Here is a 24,487-nt window from a genome sequence, read left to right as displayed (position 1 = left end):
ACCCGATCATCCGTTCCCCTTAGCACTGGATGCTCCCGGCCTGGCCAAATCTGCTGCTCAACCCTCACACCAGATTGTATGCTTCGCCAGAAGTACTTGGTTTTTCTCCACCTGTCTTCAAGACTAAGAGGTTCCATCCTCCAGCTTGGAATCTCAATTTTGTTTTATGTGACTTATGCCGGGGTCCGTATGAATCCCTTGGGTCTGCCTCGTTTGAAGATTTCACCTTGAAGACTTGCTTTCTTCTGGTGCTTGCCACGGCGGCTAGGGTTAGCAAGATTCATGCCCTGGATGTGACCCAGGGATAAGTAGTGGATGCCGAGGCACAGGCTGTAATCTGTTTCAACTGTCTGTTTGTATAAGGTAGGGAAGCTAAAGAACTGTGTAGCATCAGGTAAGTATAAAAACATTGCATTTCATCAGAAGTGCTCATTTTCTCATGGTTTTGGTTTTATTTATTTATTTATTTGGTGTCATTTAGTTGCAAATGTATATATTTATTCTTAATGAATTTCGAAATGGTCTATAAATATGTTCTTCCAAGAATGGCATTCCACTTTAGAGGATAGTTCATGTTTTGATTTTACAAAACTTTCAAGACTTTACTTCAACTAGAAATATATTTATCAGTACTCCCTAAAACTTTAAGAAAACATGTAATTAAATATCAACTTGGTTTATTAAACCTATTTGTAAATGAAGGAAGAAAACAGTCCATTGAAAAATTGAAAAGAATTTGTCCATTATGTGATATAGAGATAGAAAAATAGTGTTTGTCTGACCATTTTACAATGATCTTCGAAAGAAATATATCAAACATTATTCAATAGCAATGTGACTGATAACTTTGTAGTTATTCTGATGACAAAGAGTGGAATCTAATATATGAAATCTTTCTCTATATATTTAGCATGCATTAGCAAAGAGAAATGAACTGATCAAACAATGTGTATTTCCCAATGTGTAACATTTATGATTGTATTTACATGTGTATCTCTCTCTTGTATATGGGCCGGATTCCTTTTTTAAAATAAACTTCTTTTGACTATGACTGCTCTGTGGTGTTTTGTCTGAATTTGATAGCAGCTGCTGATGGTGATTTTTTGGGGCGGGGTTAGTTGAGTTGTAATGTTAGGTTTTTTTTATGTCGTTTTAAGCCTCTAATGGCGTGGATTTTGCGCCAGACCGTTCTGGCATCTGTACTGTTATTTATACCTTGGCTAGTTGGACTAGTTTTTTAACCTGGTGGTTTAGTTCGTGGGCTATGTTTAGATGTTTGTAGTCGCGCTTTGCTTTATTGAAGGCTGATTTACGTTTTCGTCTAGTCTGTTCTATTTCCTCATTCCACCATGGTACCGTGGGTTTGCCTAGCCTGTCTTAGATGTTTTGAAGGGGATGGAGGTTTTGGCTGCGTTTATTATATAGTCTGTTAGGTTTCTACAATAGGTTTCTGGATCATTATTTTCTATTTCCTTTAAGTTAGCTTCGTTGCAGATATCTTGGAATTGGTCCCAGTTAGCTTATTGTAATGGAATTTTGGTTCTTGGTTTTCTGTTTGGATTGGTACGTTTGTATTTCCTATGGTTATGTTTATGGGGAAGTGGTCACTACCTAGCGGGACGTCGTGCCCCTAAACTAATCACATCAAAATTCGCGGATGATCCGCACTAAAAGCATTAAAAGCATTAAAATGGCCCAAAAATTACTCCAAAAATCTCTAAATAAAATACAACAATGGCCAGACAAATGGAGCTTCTCCCTTAACTCAGAAATTAATTTGCCATGATTATCTATTTTATCATCTATACTCCATGAAGGATGGTGAGCGTTAAAGCCTCCTAGGAATATAGTAGATTTATTGCTTATTTTGAGTAGTTTGTTAAGATCCTCAGGTTGGACTTTTTGTTCCGCCCAGTGGTATATATTTATGATGTTTATTTTTCGGTTATATAATGTGATTTTAATGCCGTTGGCTTCTAGGTTTGGCGTGTCTATTTTTATTTCTTCGTAATTTATATCTTCCCTGATAAATATGATTAGTCCTCCTGCGGCTCTTCTTGTTTTTGGTTTAGCTCTGTCAGTTCTAACTGAGTTGTAGTTAGGTAGTGTGAATTTGGATTTTTTTGAGAATTTGGTTTCCTGGATACAAGCAATGTGAGGGCCTTTTTTTAGTTTAAATTTAGTTTTTAGTTCATGGCCGTGGGAGGTGAGTCCGTTGGCGTTCCACTGAAAAATATTTAGTCCTTCAATTATTGGGTTCGGGTGATTGGTGATTGGTGATTTAGTTTTTAGTTTTTAGTTTTTATTTTATTCGGTGACTTCTTTTAGATGGAGGTTAAAGAGGAAGAAGGGAAGATGGGTTAATTTTAGATTGAAAGCTACTTTGTTAAAGGATTTCATGCTAGCTTTTGGTGAGTTTTGACTATGCATGTACACTAGGAGTAAGGTGAGGTTATTTAGGTTTTGGGTGTTAGATGGTTGGGGAGTTTTGCGGTTTAGTTTTTTCTTCCTTTTTGGGGCTGAGAGGGAAGTTTGGTTTGTTTTAGTTGGCGTAGTGTCTATTGTTTCCTCAGTAGTGGAGGAAATCTTGGTCATCGGTTAGATTAGGTTTAGCTGTTTGAGTTTCCATAGGGGAGGCATGTGATGTGGAGTGTTGTGTAGGTGTTTGCGGGATGGGTGTAGCTGTGGATTTCTTAGTGTTTGTGTTTTGTTGTTGTGCTTGCTTGTGGGGGAGTGTTGTTGCCATGTGGGCTGTAGGGTGCTTGGATGAGGGTCGTGTTGTGGCGGTCGTTTTGTGGTTTGTTTTGCATGCGGGGGTTGATGTTTTGGCTATGTGAGATGTGGGAGGGTTCGTGGTTGGTTGAGTGGCTGCTTGTGTGTGTGACGATTTTGGCCGTGTCTGTGTTTGAAAGTGAAGTGTGTTGGATGGATTTGCAGTGGATGCACCAGGGTGTGCATGTGCCTGGGCAGTCTGTTTGTGCGCATTTTTTACATTTAGTTTTAGGGTATGTGCATTGGGAGGCAGTGTGATTGTATTTGAGGCACTAAACCCAGATCAAAGCGGTTTCACTCCTGGCCGCTCAACCCTAGATAAACCTCGCCCGACTAGAGCAAGATGTTAAGAGAGGACAACTAAATAAACAATATACCACAGGCATCTTCTTAGACTTCTCTAAAGCTTTCGACATGGTATGGCACGACAGGCTAATACAAAAACTTTAAAAAATAGGACTCAAAGGTCAGATAATAAACTACATCCAGGTTTTCCTAAAAATAATCGTAAAATAACAGTGGGTATAGACCAAACACTATCGGACCAAAGTCCCCTAGAAAATGGCACTCCCCAGGGCAGTATCCTCAGCCCCACCCTCTTCAATATAATGATAAACAATCTATTCGATAGCCTATCCCCTAAACTAATCACATCAAAATTCGCGGATGATCCGCACTAAAAGCATTAAAAGCATTAAAATGGCCCAAAATTTACTCCAAAAATCTCTAAATAAAATACAACAATGGGCAGACAAATGGAGCTTCTCCCTTAACTCAGAAAAAACAACAGGAATAGTATTTAAACTCCCCAGTTAGAGCCAGTTAGGCATCTTAGGGTGTTTAGGTCTTTACTGCATTTAGATGTTAGGTTTTGGATGTGAGCATCCCAGGTGAGATGTTCATCGAAAATAAGTCCTAAGAATTTGGTTTGTTTTTGAAATTTGATTGTTTGGTTGTTTAGCTGGCTTCTGATAGAGACGATGTTTAGTTTATATGCTAGTCGTTAGGTATAAAGATTGTTTAGTAACTTTAGAAGTTCTAGGACAGTTATTAACACGTGTCGTGTCGGCCCTATGGCATTCGCAATTGTCCACTTCCAGAAAACATCCTGTGTTGGTTTAACATTAAATGTAAAGGTTAATTTGGGATATCTAAAATTTTGGAATTGGATACAGTGATAAAGTCTTATATCAATATGTAGACTCATAAATATTGGTTTTATGTTTTAACGGAGATATGATGTTTTCTTATGAAATATCGTGTATTAGTGTAATTTGCATGCTTTACCATTCATTGTACCATTCTAAACCATGTGAATGTTGTAATATCAGTCAATCGGGTGGGAAAACAGCCCAATCCTCGCTCTATAAAGGGGTATGTCAATCATTTTGCAAGTTGAAATGACCCCTGATACTTTATGAATACTTTATGACAGTTTATGGAGTCAAAATCAGTGCTGATTATTCATAAACTTAATGCTTAATGCACTTTTCCTTTCGTTTTTCATAATCATATTTTTTTTAAGTTGTATATAACGTATGAATCCCTTCTCAGATTTACCGCCAGCCCGATTGTAACAATTACATGGTCACTTTGCTTTGTCGATGCCGGTTGATGTTGTTCAATACAGGCTGATAGTGGGTGTTTTTGAATCTATTCTACATGCTAATCATGTCGGGAAGATGATACACATTTCTCTATATTTTGGGTTACTTTGCTTATATAATTTCCGATTATCATTCTTTGTTTTACTTTTTCTCTTCTGCTGCGGTGATATCCATCCGAATCCAGGACCTTTGCATAGTCCAGATTTAAAGATTATATATCTAAACGTACGCAGTCTTAAAGACAAAGTAGATTTTATCAGTGCTGAATTAGATAGTTATGATGTTGTATGTTTAACAGAAACCTGCTTGCACCATAATATTCTAGCCACTGATATTACACTGATACCATTTTCATATCGTAGCCTGTATTAAGGAATATATTTTAGATCTAAAATCAGAGTATTAACGGACAGCCTGGGCTGGAGGCGCGCGTGGATATATTGACAGTTTTTACGTAGTTAGTGTTAAAACCGAATGTTTGCGAGGATTAATAAGATTTCTGAATTCTGTTACAACAGTAACCGTACATGTATTTGTTACATTAAGTCATTTCATTCAAATTTGTTTGGTATGATTATGTCTTATAATTATTTTAGGATGGAAGGTACAGTTACCAAATAAAATATGCTGAAATATCAATTCATTATGACCATATTTCATAATCTATTCTTTAAAGTAACCCTCCTTACATTAAAGATAACTATTTAAAGAATATAGTACTTAAAGACATTGCAACAAACCGAATAATCAGGGGGGAGACTTTATACAGAGGGGGGAGACTTTATACAGAGGGGGGCGCGAAACATATCCGCCCGGGGGAGATTTTATTTCAGAACAGATTCTCCAGGGGAGAATCTGTACCGGTATAAAATCTCCGGGGGGAGAATTTGTACGGGGGAGAGTTTATACCGGGACACCGGATTCCTTTTTTAAAATAAACTTCTTTTGACTATGACTGCTCTGTGGTGTTTTGTCTGAATTTGATAGCAGCTGCTGATGGTGATTTTATTTTTTGGCTTCCATGCCTAGATATTGGCATGAGAGGATGTCCATTTCACATGGCTCAAAGGTGTTCTTTGGAAACATGGCATTAGATGATTAGGTGTAAGCGGTCAGTGTTACCTTATGAAAAAAAGAAAGAAAAAAAGTGTCCATTTCACATGGCTCAAAGGTGTTCTTTGGAAACATGGCATTAGATGATTAGGTGTAAGCGGTCAGTGTTACCTTATGAAAAAAAGAAAGAAAAAAAGTATTTTCTGGTTATTAGAGATGGTAATTGACCTCTAAATTTGTTATCACTAATCAATGATTTAGTAAAGGGGAACGTTGATAAACTATGTTGTGATTATATTTTACTGATGGTTTGCATGTCAGATTACCCCAGCTTTCTGTACCCTTTCGAAAATATGCAAGTTATTCCTGTTGTGACACAATCTGGGTTCAGATTTTCGAAACGATCTTAGCTAAGATAAATCTTAACAACTTATGTTCAAAAATTAGATATCTTAAGTTTAAGATCAGATAGATTTTCGAAACTATCATAAACCTGTCGCAGATCATACAAAGCTACGATACCTATGGTAACTCTGACAGAGAACTCATTTGTGTTAGAGATTGAAAAAGCAGGGTGTTTCCCAATGACGTCACAGGGATTTCCAAGCCACTAGCAATAACAACATGGAAAAGTGACATGGAATTGATGATCACATTGTTAGGTCACACTGTTTAACACGCAACTATTTGAGTGACATTCCATACAATCCTACATATGTCCTATATATGTCCTACATGTAGACGTTTTGTTCTTATGATAAAAAGATGCCATAACTCCTCAAACACAAAAAGCCTTTGTTTTCAATGCAATGGCATTTTTCAACCCAAATAAAAGTTATAATCAATAAGTGTTGTGTTACCACCCAATACCTTTTAGAATTGAAATAATGTGGCAAAAGATACTTCACTATTTTTCCTTGGTCCTCTCGTGATTGTGCAGAGCTTTATATAAACACATCGCGTTAAGTCAAGAACGAAAGTAAAGGACGTTATCCTAAATGACAGTGACGAGACCTTTGATCGAACAGCAGGTGTTCAGCATTTAAGATGCGCGTTCAAGTCTGATGTTATGTGATGTATACTGGGTCAGTTTGACAATACTGCATGTTTTTGTGTGTTTTTGTCAAAAGTCAAGTTTATAGAGAAAACACCAACATTATACCTTGAAACACTCAAATAAAAAATTGTTCAGGAAGCAACGCACCAATGATCGAGCCAGTTATAACGACAATGTGAGTTTGGTAACTTTGCCTTGTTTTTTATACATCCAATATATTTTTCACGAATAACCAAAGGACTCAAATACGATATCAAGCTATTTGTATTTAGATGATGTAATTGTATTTTTTGATCTATCTACCGGTAGGTCCATAATTCTTTTCAAAATTTGAAAGTGACACTAATTTTTTTTCACAATTTTGGAATTGTCAAGTTATGTTGTCTCATGGAACATGCCACATGTTAACGTGAACATACATAGGTGAGGTGAAATTGGGTTTAACGTCGCGTCAAAGATAATTGCACTTATATAGCGACGTGTGTGGCTGCTTGTACTAGTCCGGACTGATGCCGATTTATAGTGCTAGCTCACTGAGATACCATGCCGCAGTTTAACATGAATACCCCACTCAGACACGGCGCCAGACAGGGTAACAACAAGTACCATTTTTTAACGTCCTTTGGTATGACGTGGCCTGGGATCGAACCCCGGACCTTCCGCTCTCCGGGCGGACGCTCTACCACAAGACCACGGAGGCGGCGAACATACATAGAGTGTAGTCCTTTTCAACCCTTTTAAATTAAGTAGAGCTAATAAACTGATTTGTCTGATTTGAAGTACACGTACATTTAAAAAAGACCAGCATCAATTATTATTTTAAAATCGTTCCAATGAATGCAAAATTCAAAGATTATTGAGGTGAAAATGTCTATTTCATATTGATCATTAAATTTAATTTAATCAACGTTTTCTGCGAAAATATTGGAAAGTGAATTTTGGAAAATGTTCAAAATATTATACTTTTTTTATGACATTTTTAACCCAAACGATCATGGGAAACCATTTTTTTATATGATTTTTCAAATCGCCATCCTTGAAATTAGATACGAAAATCTGTGCTTAACTTATGCTGTCAAAATTTTAAAAAATTGCTATATGTATTGGAATACATCTTTGCCGTTTATCAACTGTTTTTAAAAAATGCAGTTGTTCAACAGACAATATTTAATCACTTGTTATCCAATATTTGTCTTTCAATAACATTGATAGCCTGCGTGTTGTTTTTAAAACAAAACAAAATACAATTACTTTTCCTAGAAAAGTATTTAATATATTCTTTATACGAATATACTATACAAATATTTGATCACATGGATTTCCTTGTTAAATCAATAAATAATACACTGTATAGATTATATTCAATTGTTAAAACCACTCGTCCCAAACCATGATAAACACTTATGGTTTTGCACTTCATCACATGTGTAGATTGGATATAATTTTATAAAATGCGAAAATAAAGACTAAAACATTGTCGTGAATGCGATCAAGAAAATATAACAGCGGAACTCTGTGCTTTATGAAAACTGTAAAATAGAGCAAGGTCTTGCCAGGCAAATACAAAGGGAAACCACTCTCAGTTAGAGTCTAAACCAAGATTAGCTGCCCCTGAGTTATCAACAAGGTCATTACTGTAGCCTGCAATAAAGAAATATGTTGTAAGCTATCGACTCCATAGTTATGTGGATTGCTGTCACGATTAAGAACATTTCTGATGTGAAATCTTTGATGCGTTTTTCATGTTTTCGAAGTGTCAATTCAAATCACACACATAATGAAATGTCAATGTTAGAACGTTAAACAGATTATTTGTTTGAAAAAGATCTGTGGCAAAGTATGCCGCCATCTTAAATGAAGATAAAATAAACTTACGACAGGTCTGGGGCTATCATATATTTATGACAATCTTACGATATCTTAGGGCTACGACAGTTTTGAAAATAGGCGACAATAGCCTAAGATTTCCTTACGATAACTTTACGATAATTTTAGAGCTGCGATCACAAAATCAAATAGTGTTTGTATTGATTTCAGCGGATTTTTTAAATGGTTGGCAGAGCGCACCAACTCATATTTGTTTTCCCTCTGTTTGCAAAACGAGGGGTATAGTGTTCAGCATGTCCATCCGTCTGTCCTCGTCCATTTCTGTTTCTGTAGCAGAACTTCCGAACCATTAAATATTTCTGGATGGAACTTGGTTTACAGATCAGTCTAGTGGGGAACTGGTGAGGAAACTAATATCATGAATATCCAAATTCATGTAGCAATTTATCAAATTTACTTAAAATAATTTACAATCAATATATTGTTAATTATTATTAAGAATTCCATAACATAAATGGTATTAGATAGTATATGTGTGAAATAATTGTTGCCATTGCCTTTTGGTTGAGACAGCATTTGTGTAGGATCCATAAGGATTCCTGGTTATGCCGTAGGGAAAACCAAGACAACAAGTATTGAAGTTCATTTAAGTAGTAAAATGATTTCAACAAGGTCTTGTTAAAAGAAACAGACAATCACTCCAGACTCATTAAAAAATACAAGGATAATAATACCCAACTAAGCACTAATTCTTATTCCTTCAAACTCCATGCCCATCCCGAAATGATATATATATTTTAAAATATTGAGACACGTGACATCAAATAAGTTTCTATGTACAGCTGCAGATGTATGGGAAATTGTTCCTTTATGTGGATATTCACGGATACATTCCTAAAACAAGGTAGCTGCCTAAAAATATAATATAACTCTGGTAGGTTGTAATTATGATATTTAGGGCTCCAAGCCGAAAGGCTGGAAGCCCTATTGTAATCGTTCGATTTATTATTTATTATTATTATTATTATTTATTATTCCGCCGATTTTTGTACCAGCACTAGCAAAATAACCACTAGCCCAATTTTGTTCAAATTCTGTGTGTGTATGGAGACCGTTGAGTACTAGATTCCCCCAAAAACCCAAGGCCGTAGGCCCAAAGGCCAAGGGCAGATAACTAAATAACAAGTATTTTTTGACGATATATTTTGCCCTGCTGCTCCACAACCGTTTGTCTGTTTACTTTCAAACCTTGCATGTATCTGCTGCTTCAGTTCCTTGTCATTGTTTGTTCTTTGACTTTGGTCATTGGTCATGTGCTTTGGCAGCCATATTGGATTCAAGGTTTTCACAGGTTTTTTGGGGTACCTGTCTTCAAATACTATCTCCTCTGAATCCACTGCATGAAATGCCTTCAAACTTTCTGAGAATTGTCTCCATACAGAACACAACAAATTGCCATTGCCATTTTTGGATATCTTTTTTAGTTGCGGCCATATTGGATTTTGATTTTGATCATTTTTTTCACCGAAATTTTACTTTTAAGATCATAGCTTGTAAGGTTCTTTACATAAACTATTGAAAGTTTGCATGAAGCTTTGAGACTATATGTAGCTCATTTTGTTTTGGGTTGCATACTTTAAGCACCACTGCTTGGTGATATTATTTTATTTAAGTAAAAAAAATCAGACTTGAGTACAAATACTGAAGGAAGCGCCTCATAAATCTACCATACACCCCCATTCACTGGCTTTGCAGATATCCAAGCGTTCTCCACAGTCTTGTTCAGTATTATGTGTACTACCCTTGACGACCAGGATTAGAATTGGCCTTTTTCAACCGATGCTTGTCTCAAGAGGCAACTATGCTTGTCACAGGAGGCGACTGATCGGATTGGGTGGTCAGACTCGCTGACTTGATTCTTCATTTCTCAATTGCCAATTGCTACGGTACCTTATTTTTGACGGCGTTGTTTAAAGCAAACCATTTGCGGATTAGAATATGGAGGTCGGAAATGGGTTAAGTACACTCTGGGAAACTGTGGCACACGCCATTTTGGTAGCGGCAATGTCCTGCAAACGGTGACTATCTTTTGACGGAGTTGGTACAAGCAAACTATATGCGGATTCGAACATGGTCGAAGTCAAACATGGGTTAAGAACACACTGGGACACGTGTGGTGATGTCTCACAAGCGGTTCCTTACATTTGATGGCGTTGGTACAAGCAAACCATATGGGGATTCGAACATGGTCGAAGTCAAACATGGGTTAAGAACAAACTGGGACACGTGTGGTGATGTCTCGCAAGCGCTTCCTTACATTTGATGGCGTTGGTACAAGCAAACCATATGCGGATTCGAACATGGTCGAAGTCAAACATGGGTTAAGAACAAACTGGGACACGTGTGGTGATGTCTCGCAAGCGCTCCTTACATCTGATGGCTCTGGTACAAGCAAACCATATGCGGATTCAAACATGGGTTAAGAACAAACTGGGACACGTGTGGTGATGTCTCGCAAGCGCTTCCTTAAATTTGATGGCGTTGGTACAAGCAAACCATTTGAAGTTTGAACATGGTCGAAGTTGGAAATTGGTTAAAACATCATGGGACGCCCAGGCACATGTCAGTTTAGTAGTGGTGATGTCTCACAAGAGGTTCCTTACATTTTACGGTGTTGGTACAGGTATGCCCTTTGAGGATTTGAATATGAACGAGGTCAGAAACAGGTTTAGCACTTTATCTCAGCAGTGCGACAGGAACACGCGGCCCGTACGAACGCAGAACGCAGAACGCTAATCCGTTTGACTGGAGCCCAACTGACAAAGAAGTTACAGCCTGTTAAAGAGTCACCAAGCCGAAAGGCTGAAGAGCCCCTGTGTTAGCGGTTGATTTAATATTATTATTATTCCGCCGATTTTTGTACCAGAGCTAGCGGAATAACCACTGGCTTGATTTTGTTAACATTTTGTATGTGCGTGAAGACCGTTGGGTACTAGTGCCCGCCAAAAACCCAAAGCCATAGGCCCAAAGACCAAGGGCGGATAACTAAACAACAAGAATTTTTTAAAGATATATTTCGCCCTATTGCTCCGCAACCGCTTATCTGATTACTTTGAAACTTTGCATGTATCTGCTGCTTGAGCTTCTTGGCATTTTTGGATATCTTTTTTAGTTGCGGCCATATTGGATTTTGATTTTGATCATTTTTTTTCACCGAAGTTTTACTTTAAAGATCATATCTTGTAAGGTTGTTGACAGAAACTATTGCAAGTTTACATGAAGTTAGTGTGCCATATGCATCTCATTTTTTGTTCTTGGTTGTATGCTAAAAGTAACACCGCTTGGTGGTAATATTTGATTAATATTTGGGACACCCCTGGAACACGCCAATTTCGTAGCGGCGATTTCCGGTGACTATCTTTTGACAGAGTTGGTACAAGCAAACCCTTTATGGATTCGAAAATGTTTCGAGGTCATAAATGGGTTTAGAACAGACCTGTTCACACGCCAATTTTGTAGCGGCGATACCCTGCAAGTGATGCCTACATTTGACGGATTTGGTTCAAGGAAACCCTTTGAGGATTCGAACATGGATGTTTGTGCACAGTGTTACTTGGAGCCCGCCATTGCTGCTTGCAGCTTTAATTGCATTTTGTTTTCATTCTTTTTCTGTAGCATTGAACAGAATCATTCTTGTTCCTCTACGTCTTGGTTGGGAAGTTCTTCAATGCGCGATGTACGTTGTTTTCACAAGTCTTTTCCTTTGTAAGCCTGTATATGTTACAGTCAGTGTTTAAAATGTGATTCACTCAGGCAATTTATAAAATGTCTAAATATTTCTGGGACCAGCTAGCACTATAAATCGGCATCAGTCCAGACTAGTACAAGCAGCCACACAAACACACACATGTACATGCACGTTGCTATATAAGTGGAATAATCTTGGACGCGACGTTAAACCCCATTTCCCCTCACCTAAATATTTCTGACATTTTACAAATTGACTGAAAAATTTGTCCATTTATTTAACAGATTGACTAAAAATTATTAAGACGTTCAAAAGGGCTTAAAACATCAGAATAGGTTAATTATGCTAGTACTAGAAGCCAAACAATATAGAAATGTACTTTCAATCCTAATGTAGCAGGGCAGTGAATGATGTGATAGCCAAACACACGCTACGGGTGAGAGACGTTTATTTCGCCAATGGATCTCTCACATATTTATCTATCTAATATGTAGTATCTAGTATCTACACCCCTGTGGGTGAGACTGGGGTGTCTTCCCGACTAGCGCCGCAACTTATAATTCCCGATATCTGATTTTAGATGATTTCACCTGTCAACTTGTCTGTGCAGGAAATGTGTGACTGAGAACATGCAGTGAGGCAAAGGGTCAACTTTGAGGGTTAGCTTGGCCAATCAGTTGAGCACGTCATGGCTTGGGTTTGTTAAGGCTTACAACATGAAGGACATATTAACTACATTTAATCTATCTGAACTAATGATTTATGTTTAAAATTGAACACTTAAAAGCAGATACTGAAGGTGAATAAAATAAATATGTACAATGTTGTATCTGTCACACTAACACTTTTAGTCACTTGGTGATGATATTAAACATAAAAATGTTTGGAATTTGTTATCATAATAATACAGATGGAAGTTTTCGAAAACTATATTTCATTTTGTTGATCAATGTGACCATATGCCCCTATTACTATCCATAAAAAGTGACTAATGCGCTTATGAATGGTGCAGCACAGGTCGCCAACTAGTCTACATTTCTGCTATACATCCGGATACTCAAGGGAAAAAACAATAACAAAGGCAACAACCAGTCCCGGGGAATTGCTTTAGATCAGTGCCCCTTTAACCTTGGGTTTCATAGCAGACAGACAAATAGTTAATTTTTGTCTTATCTTGGGCATACATACAACATAAAAATATACAGACTTGCTTTAGCTACAACAATGTGAGTTATGAGAGACAATCAGTTGTTTAAAATATGATACAAACAAAATTTTAAAATTCATGATGTGGGGCATTCATGAAATGTTGGTGATGGTGCTGCTTCGGTTTTTGCATATGATGCAAACAACTTTCTAGTTTACTCATTATACCCCCGTTTACGAAGTAAATCGGGGGTATATAGCGTTTCGTCCTTCCGTCCGTCCTTCCGTGCAAAGGAACCATGCACCCTAGCTTCACCAAACTTGCTACACAAATTTACCACAATGAGTACTTGTGCCTTTTGCTAGTTGTAAGATTCTGAACTTTTTTATTTTTGCTGTTTCCATGGAAACATTAAGAAATTTAAACTTTTAGGTTGGGTGTTTTGTACGGCCCATTTCTTTTTAACCATGCACCCTAGCTTCACCAAACTTGCTACACACATTTACCACAATGAGTACTTGTGCCTTTTGCTAGTTTGAACATTCTGATTTTTTATTTATTTTGGCCATTTCCATGGAATCATGGTGAAACTTAAATTTTGGGTAGAGTTTTTGTACGATCCATGTTTACAATATTATGTATCCTAGCTTCAGCATACTTGCTACATTAACCACTATGATTGTTTTTTTTATCTTTTATAAGATTCTGAAAGTTTTCTCATTTGCTGTTTTCATGGAAACATGATAGAATTTAGAAATTTTGATGAAAATTGTTTCCACACATGTAGATCATCATAAGTATCTGTGCTTTGTGTTAGTTTGAATTTATGAATTCTTTACCATATCTGATAAGGCTAGATGGAAATTATTAATTTATTAATTTTCTTATATGATATTGTTCCATTCTTTATGTGTTTTTATATCAACAATTTTTGGTCATTTTGATAATTCTTCTTATGTAACTCCTCAATCAAATTTTTATTTAAAGGTGTTCATGGTGATCTACTTCCTCGTAGTGAACAATGGTAACATGGGAGATTTGGAGGGGGGGGCAATTGTCACTGGAACTCAATCTTAGTTTTTAAAACATTGAAGTTAAAATCAGTTAGAAATATGTAATATTTCATTAATTAACAAACTATTTACTATTTGTTGTTGACCAGCAGGGATAACGGGGTATGTGAGCTTTGCTCACTTCTTTCTTGTTTTACATCTTTCCAGAAATCTCTGAGAAGAATTGCAATTGAAGAAGTTGGGATAGAAAGTCAAGGAGATGATGTTGTCACCACAACATTTAAACAGAGTAAATCGCTGCAAAGAATAACTGAAAAAGATAACAGGATGTTTCAGAAATTTGTGTCTAAATCAGATTCTCTAGCAAAATCAGTTAAACCTAAAGCTGTTGAGAAACTTGGAGATTCTGAATCAAAACAGAGAAATGCCCTCAGTGATGCAGAAGAAGGACATTCATCAAGCAGTGTAAGCTTGGCAACTGATGGAACATTCTCAGAATCATCAGACGACATGTCAGGAAAAAGTGTCCCGCAGACTTCATATCATTTCCAGTCTGATTACAAAGTGCTGAAGCACAACAAGGAAGCTTTCTTTCACTATTTCAAGGTAAGTGTTTTCCAAACATTGTCAGTTTTAGCTCACTGAGACAGGTGGTCAAAGTGTAATTATGACTGTCGTTCATGATATTATGTCCTTATTTCCACTCCTCAAAACCACACTAATATAACATGGCTTACTTGTTCCTACGAATGATGAAATGGAAATTCAATGTGAACTTATCTGTTTTCGTATCCAATAACAACTCAAACAACGTCACATGTACATACAAATATAACTCAAGCAGCCTAAATAGGACAAACAAGATTTGATGTTGGGTAACTCTTACTGAAATTTGTGTTCATATGTATGACTGAACATCAATTAGACATCAGAGAAACGTTTGTTTCTTCCTTTGGCACCTAAAAACAAGACTCTGGTCTCTAAGAATACCTTGGCGTTCTGTGTATGATCAACCATCTTGCAGCCCTGCACCGTTGTCTCACAATCCACTCGAGTTTTAATAAACATTGCAACTGTTTAATCCTAGATGTGATCTAAACATATTTTTGGGAAAAGTACAGTACATTTTTAACAACAGATGCAGAATATTTAAGGATTCTTTTTAAAAAAAATGGAAATAAAAACAAAACGTGCGGCGGACCTTATGATGATGCGGCGGTGCCTGAGAACCGAGAATATTATTTTTTTAGACTATTCAAACTACCTGCAATGGTGGTTCATCAGACATCAACATTGTGTCAAGAACTGTTGTCTTACATCCAAGAGTAAGGATGTGACAGATGAATATGGATTAAGGAAAATGTCGAGTTTGAGAAGACTACCGTATTCGACGTAATAAGCGCCCACGGCGATATTTGCTAATATATTGGCACGTGAACAATCCCAATTAGCACCCCTTCCAATGATCAATGTAAACAAGACTTCATTTGCGTATAATACGCACTCCTGTGTTATATGCACCATTAATTATGGGCAATTATATTCTGGAAAAATATATCTGCCTTTCATAAGCATTTCAGGCTGTCAGCATAAACCACAAAATTTATCTTTCAACTCTGTTTTTTTCCACCAAAATAATATTTTAATAAGAGCCCCCTATTTCTCATTTTGAGAGCGCCCTGGGCGCTTATTACATCGAATACATAGAGGTTATCACGCGAGTGTGTTTGGGGATGGTAAATATCCTGCATTAGGAATAAACATTGTATTTAGCGAGCCTTGGCGAGCTAAATACATAGTGTTTATTCCTAATACAGGATATTTACCATCCCCAAACACACAAGCGTGATAACCTCTTTATCATATAATGTCATTCTTTAATTCTGTGCTTCAAAATTGCTTTCCCTCTCTCACAAACATTAACCGAAACATTGCGCGTTTTCCTGGAATGCGCGCATTAATATTTATTACGTCACAGGGTAAGTGATGTGTCAGTCGGACAGTGACAGTAGCCAATATAGTTCCAACTGAAATCTATTTCTTATGTAGTGGCGAAGCAACATAAACGCAAAACAACAATCCATCGGTCTGTCCGCTAGAGTAACTGCCCTTTGTCAAAGGGAAGCTACTCTAACCCTAGTCTATGAGACGCCACGGTCAGACGTTGTTGACAGTCGGTCTGTCCTGTCATAACGTAAGAAGTGTAGTCAGATGTACACACAGCGACAAAACGAAACAAGGTAACAATTCAAATATATTTCAGCCAAATCCAACTATTTTAATTTGTGGAGCAGGTTTCAAGCCGCAGAGATCTACAAGCACAGATATGGCTACTGATCCCGCTTGGCTAGGCCTCGTGCCCTCGAAAAATTGTTTCGAAATTTATATCTCCAAAGTTGCCAAAACTTATAAAATGCCTTATCTACGTCACAGTTAGACACTGATTTTCAGTATATTAGACTGTGCTTTTGATAATGACAGCAATTATCCCTGTAGTTTATCCAGATTCCCGATGGTTAATTCTGACTCGATCGCCGAATGACGAGGGCGACGCCATGATTGTTTATGAACAGTGAAAGTAGTCCCTACTTGACCTTTGATATTTGCATCTCTATCCGCATATGCCCCCAACGGATATCGTTTTTATCCCCCGCCGCGCGAAAGCGCGAAGCGGGGGATATAGTATTCACGACCGTCCGTACGTCCCTACGTCCGTACGTCCGTCCGTACGTCCCACCTGTTTGTTGCCACGATATCTCAAGAACTAAACACTGGATTGTCTTCATATTTGGAACTATGGTGTATATACAGACTCCGCAGACACCAGTCGGTTTTGGTGACCTCGATCCCATTTTCAAGGTCACAGCAGACAAATCTGCTTTTAGAGTTGGAAAACGGTGTTGCCGCGATATCTCAAGAACTAAACACTGGATTGTCTTCATATTTGGAACTATGGTGTATATACAGACTCCGCAGACACCAGTCCGTTTTGGTGACCTTGATCCCATTTTAAAGGTCACAGCAGGCAAATCTGCTTTTGGAGTTGGAAAACGGTGTTGCCGCGATATCTCAAGAACTAAACACTGGATTGTCTTCATATTTGGAACTATGGTGTATATACAGACACCGCAGACACCAGTCGGTTTTGGTGACCTTGACCCCATTGTCAAGGTCACAGCAGGCAAATCTGCTTTTGGAGTTAGAAAACGGTGTTGCCGCAATATCTCAAGAACTAATCGCTGGATTGTCTTCATATTTGGAACTATAGTGTATATACAGACACCGCATACACCTGTCAGATTTGGTGACCTTGACCCCATTTTCAAGGTCACAGCAGGCAAATCTGTTTTTGGAGTTGGAAAACGGTGTTGCCACAATATCTCAAGAACTAATCGCTGGATTGTCTTCATATTTGGTACTATGGTGTACAGGCGGGGGATATTTCGTCACTCTGTGACAAATACTTGTTATCCGTTGGCTTTATCCTGCCGAGAAACCTACCCATTATATGATAAAGTAAGTCTTATCCATCATTAGTATCGCAACCACAGATGCCAACACTAGCTGTGGTCCTTCATCCATCATTTTGGCACTTTCTTTTTCACAAATATTTAAAACACACAATCACGTAGCAGAAGTTGGTTATAATAATTAGTGACCTAACTGAAAACACCAGTATTGTAATAATTCATGTCTGAATAGAATATTGTCTTCATTGTTATCTTTATATTTTTGTGATAGCTGACATGACCCTGTGGTAGGGGCGTAAGAACAAACAATTGAAACATGTGTCAAACCTCTTGCTGAATCCAACATAATGTAGAACACTGTCATCAATTGTCCCCTCAATCTTCTCATTAGTTTAGTGAGAAGTAACTGTTAAGAAGACATTATACTTTCTTGCAGCTCACTCCGAAAATTGGAGGAAGGCTATTTTTGCATCCCAGAGCTGGATGAATATGTCACAAATTCACAATCTAGACAAGATGATTCAACCTCCAGCTTCCAGCTCAGAGCTTCTTAGAGCCTTAGATTGTTGTATTGTATTCTGTTACACATTACGTGATATTGTGGATGCATGATAGACTTGTTATGCTGCATTCACCCAACTTTCACTTTGGGGGCCAAGTTTGTGTAAGAGTAACCTTATGTGGTTGTATTAGATGATTTGTTTTGGCACATATATATTTCCTTTTGTGATGCCAGGCATTCCACTCATGTTTCCCCCTCCAGTACATCACCTGTACAGATGCCTCGAGCACATTTAGTTTGCCTTTAAGGCATGGAGTCCACAGCAACACCAGTCATCAGTATTTGTGGCAACAGGCATACATCCAGAGGCAAGGAGGGACAAAATCATAAATTTTACTGAATGAGGTTCAGGTTTGTTCGACTCAGCAGACTTAATCAGCTGCAGATTGGAGGCTCGCAACATACCAGGGAAATTGAATATCCTAGCAGAAGGATAATTCTCACAGAATGGCCTTTTGACCCAGAGGTATTCTCTGTTGCCACAACCACCCTGCACATCGATCTGCTTGTCACTTGTCTAAACAACTACATGTAGTTCCAAGCTATGTCAGCCCAGTTCCTAACCCACTAGCTCTTCAGATAGATGCAGTGTCCAAGACATTATCTTTGCAAACGCCTTCTCTCCTTGGCCTCTCCTTGACTGAGTAATCAAGAAGATGAGGAGACAAATTGTGTCAATATTTTGGTAGCTCCATCATGGCCTAACCAAGCTTGTGACCCAAGGTTATTTCCACTACTGATGGAGAAACCTCTATATAAAAGCTCCCAGAGTGTCACTGTGAGATGTTCTGTGCTGGCCAACATCAGACATATTTCTTGGCAACCTCCAGTACCTCCACCCACTTGCTTGGAAGTTATTGAGTCAAAGATGCTGGCTGCAGGATTCTCTGAGTCTGCCTCTACTACAGTACCTTCATCAGTGAGACCATCATCTCAGTTGAGGAAATCTCAGGTCACATACCTGTAATATTGCTGAGTGAGGCATTAAGCAACAAACAAACAAACAAACAAACTGTAGTGTCTAGTTTTTAGTAAGCAGAAGTTGTCTGTGTTTTTAAGAAGCGGATTAAAGAGAATAAAGGAAGGGAATGATCTGAGAACATGAGTGTTAGTTATCCTTTACAAGGAAGAACACAAATATGTTAATGGTGACGAGTGGGTGAACAGATGGAAGAAAACAGTAAGCAGTTAAAATACAATACAATGCAGAGGAAAGAAACAGAAAACTTTGATTAAGATCAACTTTTTTTTCTACAGTTTGATATAGACTCTGACAAAAGTAGTATCAGCCCTAGATGGAAGAACTATTTAGACAGGTTGGAAAATTGGTTTGTTGCTATGAAACTAAAGGACGAGGAAGACGACAATTCGAAACGTGCACATCTACTAAATTACACTGTTGAAGCGGTGTATGACATTTATGTTGCAAACATGTAAAGGTGTTCAGAACTATGAAAACACGAAGAAAATACTCAAAGACTGCATACAAATGTTCAAGTGGAGGTATTTGTATTTCGCAGTTCCAAACAGAAACCTGGACAAACGTTGGATGATGGGGTGACTGAACTGAGCTTATTCAACATTGCTCATGAGACAGATTCAGAAGAAATGCCTCACGAAAAATGGGGAAAGTCTTTAGACATCGTAATAATGGGTCATACATTAGAAATAGCTGACTCACAAGCACAAGCTATGGAGGACGATGAAAGAGCCACAATTAACAAGGTAAACACAAGCAACAGAACAAGAACAATAACAACACAAGAGAAAACTGACAAAGAAAGGAAAAGATACACCCATGACAAGAAAGCACAGGACTCCAGATATCACAAGCACAATGAGAGAGATAAAGACAACAGATTTAAGAAAAAGGGAAAATTTCATTTGGATAAATCCAAGTGTTCATACATAAAGGGGATTGTCCAGCAAGAGGAAAAACCTGCAATTTCTGCAAGAAGCCAAATCACTTTATGAAAGCTTGCATCAAACTGCAGAAACAGACAGTTGAATAACATAAACACGGGAGAAACAGTACCAGAGGACAGTAACACAGACACATCGGAAGACGATTACTGCTACAGGATCATTTTGGTGTAAAACAACAAGATCTTACACGTGAAAAAGAAGCGATCAACTGTCCTATCAATCAAGATAAACAACAAAGCATATGATGTCATGATAGATACAGGAGCCTCAGAAAACATTATTGATGAAGATCTTTTCAAGAAGCACAAGCACTAACATACAATGTCACATGTTCTATGTAGCAGAAGGACACTGAATCACTTTTGGGAAACGAAACGGCTCAAGAGTTGGGACTAGTAAAAATCTTCAGACGAGAACACGCACCAGAAGATATAAGTATCCAGAACTCTTTAATGGTATTGGTAAGCTCAAGAATACAGATGAAACGATAGACGCACACCTTTTCACCTCTTTTGAAAGGTGGAGAAAGAAGTAAACTGGTTAATTGAGGCAGACATTATAGAGAAAGTGGAAGGAGGAGCTTACCACATGGGTATCGCCTATAATTACAGCACCAAAGAATAATAGTGATGACATGACAGTGACGTGTTGACATGCGCACAGCCAACAAAGCCATGAAAAGGGGGTGACATCAGAGTTCTGTGATGAAGGAAATCACCCAAAACTTAAAGTCTTCAGAAACTTGGACCTACATACCTAAATACAGTTACATCCAGATTCCTGCCAAATTACGTTTAGTACACTCATGGGACTGTATCACTAAAAAATGTGAAGTTCTACATGATCGCCTAGAATTCTTTGGTATGGTAATCAGTGCGGAAGATGTGTCACCTGACCCAAAGAAAGTGGAGGCCATAAGAAACACAGAAAAGCCCTCAAACTTGTCTGAAGTGATGAGCTTCCTTTGAATGACTAACTACTGTGGTTGTTTTATCAAGCACTATGCAACATTAACAGCGTCACTGAGAAGACTCACAAGAAAAGATTCTGAGTGGAGTTTGAAAACAGAACATGACTTGGCATTCTAGAGCCTTTAGGAAACACTCTTGGAACACTGTGTCAATACATATTTTAATCCGCAAAAGTACACAGGGATTATCGTTGATGCTAGCCCGTGTGGACTGGGAGCCATATTGACGCATGACAGGCAAGTTGTATTGTACAGCAAAATAGCGTTAACAGATACAGATACAGCTAAATAGAAAGAGAAACATTAGCTGTGGCATGGGCCTGCGAGTATTTCAACATGTATGTATATGGAGCACCACATATCATGGTCAGAAATCTGGCAGAAATCAAAACCATCACTATGCATAGAAAGATGGGGATTGAGGCTACCTTAAAAGATGGTGATTAAATATCGCCCTGGAAATGACAACCCAGCAGACTACATGTCCAGACATCCACAATCTCTAGGAGTTCAAGTGCCCATGCAGGAGATAATAGCGGAACAGTGTGTCAACTTCATAGCCCAAACATCTGTGCCAAAAGCAATGACACTTGAAGAGAAGAATATTGGTGCAAACAAACAGAATATAACCATGCAAATAGCTATTAAATTGACCAGATCTGGCAAATGGAATAGTTTTAAGATGATCATCACAGGAGAACAGAAGAGATATCATACAGGAAGAGCTTATGTCACTAAGCAAAACAGACGATGATTTTACGTGTCATACAGAAGTTATCCTTTTGAAGGGTCAACTTATTGTGATACCAATAACATTACGAGAAAGGGACATAGAGATTGCACATGAGGGTCACCAAGGGGTACAAAGAACCAAAGCTTTCCATTGATCAAAAGTATGGTTTCCAGGAATAAACAGTTTCTTGAACAAAGGATTCAGAAATGCTTACCTTGCCAAACAGCTACATACAGCAACGCGGACTGAGTCACAACTTATGTCTCGCATGCCAGAGAAGGTGTTGGACCACTACCAACCAAGGAGTACTTGTTCGTAGAAACTGATGAGTATTCACGGTACCCTGTAATGGAGATTGTCAGATCAGTATCCTGTGCAACAGTAGTTCCGGTTCTTGACAAAATATTGACTCAGTTTGGCATTCCAAAGGTTATCAAAATAGATAATGGAAGCCCTTTTCAAAGTCACAGATTTGCACAGTTTGCAGATGATAAAGGATTTACACACAGAAAAGTGACACCATGATGGCCACGTGCAAATGCACAGGCTGAGAGTTTTAACAAACCAATGATGAAGGCAATAAGAACCGTAGTGTTGGAAAACAAATACTGGAAACAAGGGTTACAAAGTTTCCTCTATCAATATAGAGCTACTCCACATGAAACAACCCAAGTTTCCCCTTTTGAGCTGATGTTCTGGAGACAGGTGCAAACAAACTTCCTCAGATCAACAAGAAAGTACAGCCAACTGATCTTGATGTCAAGGCAAGAATGATGAGAAAGCCAAACTGAAGATGAAAGAGTATGCTGATGCAAGACTTTATGCAATTCAGATTGAATTTAGTATTGGTGATACAGTATTGCTAAGGACAGACAAAAAATCAAACAAGCTCAAAACACCATGGAATCCAGCAACACATGAAATCGCCAACAAAAGAGGGAGAATGGTGGCAGTAAAAATCGGTGACAAGAAATGCTTCATTCTTCAAAAAAATTCCAACAGATTCCCATGGCATAAAGGAAACTGTTGTGGAGGAAGCATGTGAGATCTTTGACAACGGTGACAAAATAAAACAATGACACTATTGTTACTATTGAGTGGGTGAGTGAGTTGGGTTTAACGCCGCTTTTAACAGTGTTCCAGTTATATCCCAGCGTGTCAGCTTAATGTGGGAGGTAGGCTTGAAGTGATGCAGGTCTCAGACGTTTACCACTTTAGTGAAACCCACGAGCACGGGTATGGTGTTGACAAACCTAGATACATAATCAGGGCGAAACCGGGATTCGAACCCACAATCATAAGTTTCTGGCATGCCCAAGGGACGCAACTCTGCACTGTGAATCACGGCGCCTTAGACGACTGGGCCACCCCTGCCCCCTTGTTACAACAGAAAATCCTCCTCAATACACCAGACCAGTGCGTATGAGGAAAGAACCTACTTACCTCAAAGACTGTTAAATGTTGACTGTTGACAGAGTTAGTATAGTCAGCCATATCAGTATTAGTTGGGTCATTAGATAGTGTGTTGTCATTTAACGTGACAACAAATGTGTCAAGAACAGTTTGTGTTGTCATTTAACGTGACAACAAAGGTGTCAAGAACAGTTTGTGTTGTCATTTAACGTGACAACAAAAGTGTCAAGAACAGTTTGTGTTGTCATTTAACATGACAACAAATGTGTCAAGAACAGTTTGTGTTGTCATTTAACGTGACAACAAAAGTGTCAAGAACAGTTTGTGTTGTCATTTAACGTGACAACAAAAGTGTCAAGAACAGTTTGTGTTGTCATTTAACATGACAACAAAAGTGTCAAGAACAGTTTGTGTTGTCATTTAACGTGACAACAAAGGTAACAAGAACAGTTTGTGTTGTCATTTAACGTGACAACAAAGGTGTCAAGAACAGTTTGTGTTGTCATTTAACGTGACAACAAATGTGTCAAGAACAGTTTGTGTTGTCATTTAACGTGACAACAAAGGTGGCAAGAACAGTTTGTGTTGTCATTTAACGTGACAACAAAGGTGTCAAGAACAGTTTGTGTTGTCATTTAACATGACAACAAAAGTGTCAAGAACAGTTTGTGTTGTCATTTAACATGACAACAAAAGTGTCAAGAACAGTTTGTGTTGTCATTTAACGTGACAACAAAGGTAACAAGAACAGTTTGTGTTGTCATTTAACGTGACAACAAAGGTGTCAAGAACAGTTTGTGTTGTCATTTAACGTGACAACAAAAGTGTCAAGAACAGTTTGTGTTGTCATTTAACGTGACAACAAAGGTGTCAAGAACATTTTGTGTTGTCATTTAACATGACATCAAAGGTGTCAAGAACAGTTTATTTTTATTAGCTAGTGGTATTGATATAGTATATCCAGTACGATATTATGGAACGTAGTATTGACGGTTTGAATGTCCATCAGCAGCAGATCACAGGCAGATTACTATTCCTATGGTCACAAATATTTTCAGACAAGAAATATCAGCATTGTACCATAGTTGGCTACAAATCAGCCTTGGCGTTAGTCCTCTTACATATTTGAGTGTTGTACTTACTGACATGCCACCCTAAATTGCCTTATGAAGTCTTTCTAAATAGAGGA

At 38.1% G+C, this 24,487-nt stretch overlaps 1 protein-coding gene across 3 annotated transcripts in view; it reads left to right on the top strand.

Moving 5' to 3' along the window:
* LOC124146385 (RNA polymerase II-associated protein 3-like) overlaps positions 1 to 24,487 on the top strand; it is a 399,479-nt gene that overhangs the window by 207,894 nt on the left and 167,098 nt on the right. For all 3 annotated transcript variants that reach the window (XR_006862665.2, XM_048401498.1, XM_046516655.2), the window contains one exon: positions 14,432 to 14,830. Coding sequence is in view for 2 of the 3 variants with exons in the window: in XM_048401498.1 (XP_048257455.1) it covers positions 14,432 to 14,830 (399 nt within the window). In the remaining variant the exon portion in view is untranslated. The remainder of the gene's footprint in view (positions 1 to 14,431; positions 14,831 to 24,487) is intronic.

The sequence above is a fragment of the Haliotis rufescens genome, unplaced genomic scaffold (genome assembly GCF_023055435.1).
Source record: "Haliotis rufescens isolate VD_foot unplaced genomic scaffold, xgHalRufe1.0.p SCAF_22, whole genome shotgun sequence".
Lineage (NCBI taxonomy): Eukaryota > Metazoa > Mollusca > Gastropoda > Lepetellida > Haliotidae > Haliotis > Haliotis rufescens.
This window is presented reverse-complemented; position numbering and strand designations above follow the sequence as displayed.